At 33.8% G+C, this 9,441-nt stretch overlaps 1 protein-coding gene across 1 annotated transcript; it reads right to left on the bottom strand.

The window, feature by feature from the left end:
• Positions 1–1,905: 1,905 nt before the first annotated feature.
• Positions 1,906–8,861, bottom strand: LOC136817361 (coadhesin-like). The gene is made up of 8 exons (XM_067073700.1): positions 8,746–8,861; positions 8,127–8,301; positions 6,671–6,900; positions 5,523–5,720; positions 4,876–5,124; positions 4,296–4,459; positions 3,505–3,661; positions 1,906–2,123 (listed from the first exon to the last, which is right to left on the bottom strand). The coding sequence occupies exons 1-8, from the start codon at positions 8,795–8,797 to the stop codon at positions 2,080–2,082; spliced, it is 1,269 nt and encodes a 422-aa protein (XP_066929801.1). The 5' UTR covers positions 8,798–8,861; the 3' UTR covers positions 1,906–2,079.
• Positions 8,862–9,441: the final 580 nt, after the last annotated feature.

Here is a 9,441-nt window from a genome sequence, read left to right as displayed (position 1 = left end):
ACGTTCATATTACCTTCATGTATTTTCAGGAAGCAAAAACATACCAAATGTTTATAATGTGTTTATTAATAATTTCTTTCTTTATGAAACCTAAGGCTAGTCAGCTCGAGAAACCATAAAAAGTTGTTGTATAATTCCAGGTTATACAGTGAACCACGTGCCTGTGATATTACTGGGATGTCTGAGAAATGTAGGTGGAGAGGCCGTGAGAAGAATAAGCATAGCACTATTTATAAGAAAAAACTTTATAAGAACATAAGGCTTCGATGGCCTAATGTTAAGAACAAGGTTTATGAACATTTTAAGGCTTTGTGGACTCTAGAACACCCTATTTCAGAGGAAAATGGACGAAAATACTAGAAAAATGGCAACAATAAGAAGATGATTAAAGCTCGAAAAGTTAAGAATATCCAAAGGTTTGAAACATTTTGGACGTTTTTATAAAAAAAAAACATGTAAATATTTTTAAATTAAGAACTAATTTCTACTTTAAAAGTTTTCTGTTTTACTTACTCATCATGAAGACAAGTATCAATGTACCGAATTGTTAAGATTGTTTATTTGTTTATATTTTCTAATTGTGTGCAACATATTAATTCTCTTTTCGATATTTTTTATGAATTTTTATTGAAACGATTATGAATTTAATATTTCATGGATGTAAGAATGTTTCATGGGACTACGGCTAAATTTCTCAGGTATTTCTGGAAGAAATTTGGCGCAATTTATTGCAAATATTTTCATCGTGTTCATTATTAACTATGTTTCAAATACACACATCAAACTTTTATTGGGAAAACAAACATCCTCAATAATATGGACATTTATACTTTTCTTTCTTTGAAGTATTTCCGAAAGAAAAAAACATTAGGAAAATATCCCGAAATATAGTTATTCAATTTATAGGGTACATTTAAGTGCTTATCAGACCCCCTGGAATGTTTGAAAACGTAGAAGAAGAATTTGAAGGCTTGTCAATAATTGAGTATTGTGTGGAACTTGAAAAATCTTTTAACATTAGGAGCTCTGACGCCTTTTTGAGTCTGATGGATAAATATAGGCAATTAAGACAATTATGAGCAGTAGAAAATATTCGCATAGTGTGAATGAAAGCTTTTGTAGCCTCAGAAAAAACATTTTTCGTACAAAAAAGATCAAAAGATGGTAGGAGGTCATGGTTGGGTGAATCTTCTTTCTGAAAATACATAGTATTCATTCTCTTAGTTGAGATTTGTCTGAACGGCACGTGGCACCTCGGTCGTCTAGCCAGGAACTGCCAGCAATTAGGTTTACCCAATTAAAAAAAAACTTTGACAAAAATTTAGAAAAGTATTTATTTACTCAAAAACTAAACGTTTTCTTATAAGAACAAACTATATAAGAACATACGGCTTCGCTAGCCAAAATGTTAAGAAAAACATTTTAAAGATTTGTGGACTCAAAAACACCTTATTTCTTAGGAAAATGGTCAAAATAAGAACGTTTTAAGAACATTTTTAGGCTTAAAACTTAAAAATTTAAGAACATCCGAAGGCTTCAAAGATTTTGGATGTTCTTATAAAAAAAACGTGTATACAACTTAAAGTTGATCACTAATTGAATCCAAAAACGTCAACAAACAGCCAGCCATACACTTTTTTCTTTTTTAAGAGCAAACTATACATTTGGTTTCGATGTCCAAAAAAAAACAAAGAACAAGCTTAGAACATTCTAAGGCTTGTGGGACTCACGCTGCTCGCGCGATTTTTTGGAAATGGACAAAATAATTCACAAAATGGTGGAAATAAGATCATGTTAAGAGCATTTGTAGGCTTGAAACCCAAAAATTAAGCTAATTTGTAAAATACCTTTACTTACCATACAAATGAATCTGCAGGATCTTGAAATACAATCAACCATTACAAATACTTGTTTCGAGTTCGGTATTTCGTTCATTACATTTTCAAAGATTTTATTTATAAAAGTGTAATTATATTGTTAGATATTTTTAAATAAATATTTTAAGACAAAGAGTTTAATACAAAAATATATTTCAAAGAGCATTTTTAATTTTAATAACATGGTAATTTTATCCATTACTTATCTTCCACTTTTCAACAAACTTCGTCTTCGTCGTGATTCATCTATATAACAAAAAAATATAGTCATTAAAAAGTTTGAAATCCTGTGAAATCTTTCACGTTTTAGACAAAATTCATCGTCGATGGTACTCTTCCTGACAGAATTTTATATAAATTTCAAAGGCATTTTTTTTAATGTTTGAATACAAGACAATTATTGTCTGATACTTTTTTGCTCAGAATTTCATCTATCCGATGACATTAATCATTTTCGTTGAATTCAAACATTGAAAATTCAAAAATCTTTTACCTATTTTTGGGTTATGCCTGTAACGCCAGTTGTTTGGTTAGCCCTTTTGCGTGGGCCCTTTTCAAAAAGTATCAAAGTCCTATATACTTCTGGTTGTTTCCCATGAAAATGGGAAGCAAGTCCCCCCCCCCCTACTAGATAGGATAAATATAATTTTTCAATATTGAATAGGACCAAAATGCAACATATATGCTACAATTATTACTTATGCAACTCTAGGTACAAAGTATAATGAGAATTGCAAAGGTTTTACACCCCGTTCTCACAAACCTCTATTTTTTGTCCCCGCTAAAAATGACCAGACAAGCAAATCCTCATTGATATAATAGTAAATCTCATCGAGTCCGTTATTTTTACCCCCACTGGCTGAAAAACCCTACCGGGTCTGTGATTTGGGAGTTTGGTTTTTTTATAATGACAATCCAATGAATGAGACGATCTCCAGTTCTTGTACCCTATTCTCGTCCTATCAGTGACATGAAATTGCAAAATTTTCAAGTTAGGTAACTTTTATAAGAAACGAGAGGGTCCCCTGTTCTTATTTTTTAGTACCATATATTCTTTATTTCTTTACGTAAGTAAAATCGATTGATTTTGAATCTAATTAGAATATTCTTAAATTTCCCCGAATGGACTTTCATCTGTTCTTTAATGATCATGTAAACTGAGACAGGGGTGTTTAAATACAGTAAAAACGTCTAAACAAGTAATATTCTCTCGTCTGTCACAACAGAACCTCTTTGGCGTAACTTTTGTAAAATATTTGAAGAAAGTACCATTGAAAGGTTCATTTAGGACAGTGGATTGGTTTGTGTTAAGTCAAAAAATTTTTAGTCAGGTTTACAAACGTTCCGTTGAGATTATTTGTACGTTTGTAAATCTGATGAAGATTTATTACATTGACCATGAAACAGATTTAGAACTAGTCTATCTTAATTTGGAATACCTTAAATGTGTTTTTGGAACTCAAAAGATCATGGTAACATTTTAACGGTGATTAATGGCGACTGACAAACTTTTTGTCCAATTTGGCTGATTCTCAAATCCACCAAATCACCGCTATTAATCAACGTTAATCCCTGGAAAATACAACTAAAGTTACAAAGCAATACTTTCAAAAATGGATAAACCTACCAGATTGACAAGCCAATTTAAGCATGGAGTTGAGTTTATCTTTGAGATAAGCATATTGGTCCAACATGAAGACATGGTCTGCGTCAGTCGCCATTTCTGTCAACTCTGTCTTGTCTGCTTGCCCGACACCGATACCGATTATCGTCACACCAGCTTTCTGTAAAAAGCGAACAAAAGAGTTTAGCCAACACCTAGCTTTTAATTGACAAACGTAATCATGTCTATAGTATATACACCTATATAAACGCTCTGAATGTGAGGAGAATGGGTTCGAGTTCGAGTCGTTGCATTGATTTCCTCATATTCACAAAAATTATAATCTTATTTTTTCTTGGTAAACTAATTTTGACCTTGACCTTTCTTGTTAATCTCGGTGCAATGTCGTTGTGGCGTTGAGAGTGGATTCGTGTATTACAAGCACTAAGGATTTAGAGAAGCTATCCGAATCCAGGCGATCAAAAAAGATTGTTTCAAGTCCAACGCTAACGTTATAGCTACAGATATCTTCATAAACCTTTATACCACTTTAACTAACGTGATTCATTATAATAAATCCTAAACTATAATACTCTAAATTTTTTGTTGTAATATAGATTTTGAATACCTTTGTTGAAATCTCATAAATTTGGGAATACTCAAAGTTTAAGGAGTAGTGAATTTATTAATGGAAAAATATAAGGACATTTTTCTCACATGGAAATTTGCGGCAAGTTTTTTCAATGAGGAGTGTATACCACGTACTACCAGGCTATGTTGCGAGGACGGGGGTTATGATATTTCCGTTCACTTACCTTAATGGGTTCAGAAGCATTAACAACAGGTTTTGCATTGTAACTACTCTTTCCATCTGTCAAAACCAGCAAAACTTTTGGTACCTTTGATGCTCTTTCAGTACATCCTTTACAAAAGAATTCAGAATAAGCTGTGTCCAAAGCTAAATCAGTTCGAGTTCCACCTGTCAATGATAAATTGAAGAACTTATACATTAAATAAACTACATGGTCAGAAAAAACATAATCTTTCCTCCAATAAATACTTCGGTCATTTGCCTTTGGAGAAACCAAGCGACTTGAATAAATATTGGCAGATTTAAGACAATAGAGCAAGTACGTCGGAAAAATGCGAAGGAGTGCAACGCTCGTTAAAAAACAATGAAATTACAATTGCAAATCTCTTCCTCTGATGATAAGTTCGACAGGGTCTAAAACCACCTTTTTCACTATACAATAATATACCGAGAACGCCTAAACTTATAATATGATATACCCGTCTCGTTTGAGATTTTGAATCCCCTCAAAGCTAGAGAGAGATAAGAATATCCACCAGCCGTTTTACAGCTTTAGAAAGATACAAAAATCAGATTCTACATACCATACGGGTATTGAATAGTGTCCACCTTTGATTCTAAAGCTTCTTGGCTCCAGTATCGCGAATCAGAGATTTTAAAATCGACAGTAACTCTCCACGAGAAATGCATAACACCGAAATGAACTTCTTGTTCACTAACAGAGAATTCGCTAGCGAAAGATTTGACGAAATCTAACGTTTTCAACCAATTCTTCTTGGTCACACTGGTGCTTCCATCAAGAATAACTCCAATGTCCAATTGTTTCTTACAGACTGGAAGAAATTGAATTCGAATCTAAATTTTCATCTTTCATTGCAAATATAAGACACTTAATAAAGTTTTTAGCAGTAAGAAATACAAAGACCCTCAAAATAATTAAGTCAGCGAGAGTCTCAAACTTAAGCTAGGCTTATGGCCTAAGACATAACATTATCTTCACATCTTTTCATGGCCTTCCTACCCTTAAACATGTCCAAAAGGGGTAAATTCCGACTCATAGAAAGAGACTATGACTTTTTGTTGTTTTTGTAATCCCTAGAAAGACTCAGGATGAAAAAAAACCGACCCTAGCCGTCCACAAATACTCACCATCTACAGGTCATTAGGGAGCTAGATTAGAACTTTTGTATTATATGATAATGTAAGAGTGATCACTTTTACTTTCACTCACCAGGTTGACAAGCTTCTTCATTACATGCTTCCATTGCTTCACCCTCTCCTTCACAATATTTCCCTCCAAACTTCGGAGCAGGATTATTACATTCCCTGAACCGATCACGTGTTCCACCGGCGCATTTCTTGGAGCATGGAGACCACTGCGACCAGTCTCCCCAGTTCCCTGGAACTTTCTGATCGATGTCTTTACCGCCTGTAAAGAGAGATAAAAACATTGTCGTTTGAACTATTTATAATGAATACATAAACATTTACATTGAGTTTTGCGGTAAAATGAAACATGTTTTTAAGGTATAACTCGGTTGCAGACCACATTCCCATCGACTCCACACCTGCTACAAAAGAGAGTCAAAAGTATCAAAATCTATTGATTTTAACTAAAACACCTTTTCGATACCCTGAGTATCAGAGGTTAAGTTTTCAAAGAAAGTAGTAACCTCTGAAGACAAATAATATAAATTTTATCGCGCATGTGTCAATCTAATCACTGTAGAAAAAATCAAAGATGAAGAGCAAATATTACCATATTAATGTCTAGCAGACTGTATCAGTATGCAGTTTACTATTTACGAATTCCCCAGAAACCTCCAAGTTTAGTTGAAATGAGTTTATTTCGAAAGAAATCTTTTACATGATCCCCAAATGTATAACAGTAATTACTAAACTTTTAATTATGGAAATGTCACTTTAATTGAATCGAAATAATAGACAGACTTTATGTTATGATTCTCTATCACTGACTCTTTTTACAAAGCATTGATGACTTTTTGTAAGTTGTGTTTTCAACGACGGGAATAAAAATATCGACTATGACGCTCATCCAAGATCTTGGATGGTCGTCATGGTTACTTTTGTCTTCGCTGATTGCGCGATGAATAGAATCTCGATTCGTCGGCACAGCGTAAATATATGATTTTGAGCTGTGCTTTTCACGGTACCTTTTCGACCGTAGTTACTTAATTATTTCATTATCCCCCTAAACTCGATCCAATCCTTTTTTGATACATATTTTTCTATTGTCTATTGTCGGTATATTGTCGGTTTTAGTGGGATAAAGCGGACAAAAAATGCTCGCGCGGCAATTGGCAGCTACGGCCGAAAAGGTGACATTTTTAACCCCTCAGGTGATAAAATTTTTCTTACCTTCTTTGATTTTGTAGATGTAGTTTCTGAAAGCTTTTCCGACGCATTCTGTTTTTGAATTATCATCACAAGGTTGGTAATCGATTCCAACGCAATCCTTATTCTCGGCAACTCCATCTCTGGCGAAAAGGTATAAGGCATTGTTTCCACTCCAACATTCTCCGTAGAATTGTAAGCCAAACACTTTGTGTCCACGTGCTTTTGCAAGTTCAGAGCATTTACAAGCGAGACTAAAAGAGTTAAAAGATAGATTAGTATGATAGTGCGTTACGAGTGTCGTGCAGCGTTGTCAAAGCCATTTGTCTTTCTTAGCTAACTCCAGTTCTATTTTATACTTTAGTGTCTTTATGCCACCTAAGAAATTGTATACCTGGAAGGTTTAGCGGTGCTTTATTTTAGGCTTTTACATAACAATTGTAGCTTCCTTCTCCAAGATTCTTTTTTATTTTATTTACTTATTTATTTAAGTGAATTTTCGCCATGTTAAGTTGTGAAATATAAAATATACTTATCCAATTTTCAAATATATTTTATATTTCACAACTTATTTATTTATTTTTTTCTTTTCTTTTACATAACCTCTGGCGATATAATAAGGTTAGTTCCTAGCGGGGGGAGGGACTATATTTTATGTTTAAGTAATGTTTTGTAATATATGTTCGTAGTGTACACGTGTCTTTGTTTCAATAAAGAAAACAAAATTGTATAACTAGGGGTATGATTAATTTGACAGATTTGGTAGATCAATTTGAGAGATTTCGATGAAAGATGATGAATAATAATGAAACTTATATAATTATTTAAGAACCATTGTGTTGGCGTTTCTCTTAATCACTCCTCTTGAAAGTCATCCACTGGGGACCACAGATATCTAAGCCCGAAGGGCTAGATAGGCAACTTTAAGCTTTCTCCAGCAAAAAAAAGTGAAGCAAAAATTTGACTTTTTAAATTTTGTGCCGATGGATAGGATCTAGCATTTTAATTGTTTTCGGAGCGCGAGATAAAAAAAAGTAGGCGGCAAACGCTATTTCACATCTCTCAAACCGGTGAAATTGCATATTTTAGTCACGTGACTCTGGTAGGAAATCCTTCCAAAGATGAGCTTCACTTTTTAACCAAGGCCGCAAATCTAGCCCTTCGGGCTTTACAGATATCTGTGCTGGGGACATGTTATTTCTTAAGCCATCATACATACATGATCCAGAGAAAGTTTGTCAAAAGCTTGACAGAAAATTAGACATCAATAAAACTTTACCACCCATAATAAGAGGGGAGGGTCAACAAACGCATTAGCACCATATCATAAAACTTACAAAATGCGTGAGGCTGTCATAGAAAGAAAGATGACTTATGATGACACTAACATAAACGCTGATTCAGATTTTCAAGCGTTTTTAAATCAAAGAACAAAACATGACACCAAATCGAGTATTTACCACAAAAAACAAAAACTCACGCGTGAAGGGTAGTTTGATAATCATGCCAGTTGATTGTTTTTCCGTCCCAGTTCTTATTGATGGGGTCACGTCTGTTTAATAATTCATCCGGTAACGGGCGGGAGGGTGTCACAACATCTTTGAAACACCCGATTTTCTCCCAGTCGCGAGTACATTTCTCTGTACCATATTGAACTGAAATGAATGAAAATCGGAGTCAAAGAAAATCTGTCTAAATCAATATTTTGGTACTTTCTTTGAAAGATGAGATAAGTAGTATTTAGGAACGGTTTTATGGTCAGGTGATTTATATTTATAAGTGTGGTACGTAAGTGTTCCCCATTTATGAATCTTATCAAATGAAATTGAATTAGAAAAACCATTCTTGCAATGCAAATAATCTAAGTCTAATAAAATACGATATAGTACAGGCCCGGCGGTTCAACCGTAAAAGTGGGGAGGCCCAAAATGAGATAAAATTCGCTAGGAATTTGAGACAAAATCTCATTTGCTCAAAAGTGGGGAGGTTGAAGTCTCCCTTGTCTCCCCGCTTTCGCCGGGCCTGTAGCATGTAAGCGAAGAAAAAATGTTTGGTCAGTAAACATTCATATTATCCAGCCAAAAAGACAAAGCCTTTACCTGCGAAAGTAGCAGCACAGAGGGTCAAAATCAAACCCCCTTTTAAAAACATTTTTAAGTTTTGGAAGGAACCAACCTCCCTTGTTAGTGATTAAATTTGAAAATGAAGGAAATCTCGACTGGAAATTTAATTTACCCAAGAGAACTTTTAATAAAAAATAAAGAAGCAATTTATTTTCAAATATTGTAGGATCTTGTTCATTAATAGGGAGATGTTAATTTTAAGTTTGCAATAAGTTGAAGTTACACCTGCGCTAAAATCACATCCGTAACACTTTTCCCACCAACAAAAGTGGGTTTACAAATAAAGGTGTTCATTATAAGAAATTTGATTCTAATAAGAATTCTCGGGACTAAATTTGATATTATATTACAACTGAAAATAAATAATTTCAGTCTTATTTGAAGAAATAATTTTAGTCTTGGACTTTTTTTTTTTAAATTTATTTGAATTTGATTATTTGCTGTCAAATTTTGATTAATTTTCTCATACGTTGAATGCTGATTTTCATTTTTTGTGAGGACACGAAAAAGGTCTCACTTCAGATTGCTTATAAGGTGAAATTTGAAATTGATGCAAATTATGTATCGATCGTTAAAATAAGCGTAAAGGTTCGCCGTCTAATAAGGATGGAGACGCAAGTTCGAACTTAGAATGGAATCGTGTTTCACCATCCCATTTGAAATTTCACTTTA

This window comes from Clytia hemisphaerica, unplaced genomic scaffold (genome assembly GCF_902728285.1).
Source record: "Clytia hemisphaerica strain Z4C2 unplaced genomic scaffold, Clytia hemisphaerica genome assembly, whole genome shotgun sequence".
In the NCBI taxonomy this organism is placed as follows: Eukaryota; Metazoa; Cnidaria; class Hydrozoa; order Leptothecata; family Clytiidae; genus Clytia; species Clytia hemisphaerica.
Note: the sequence above shows the minus strand (reverse complement) of the source record. Positions and strands in the feature narration are given on the sequence as shown.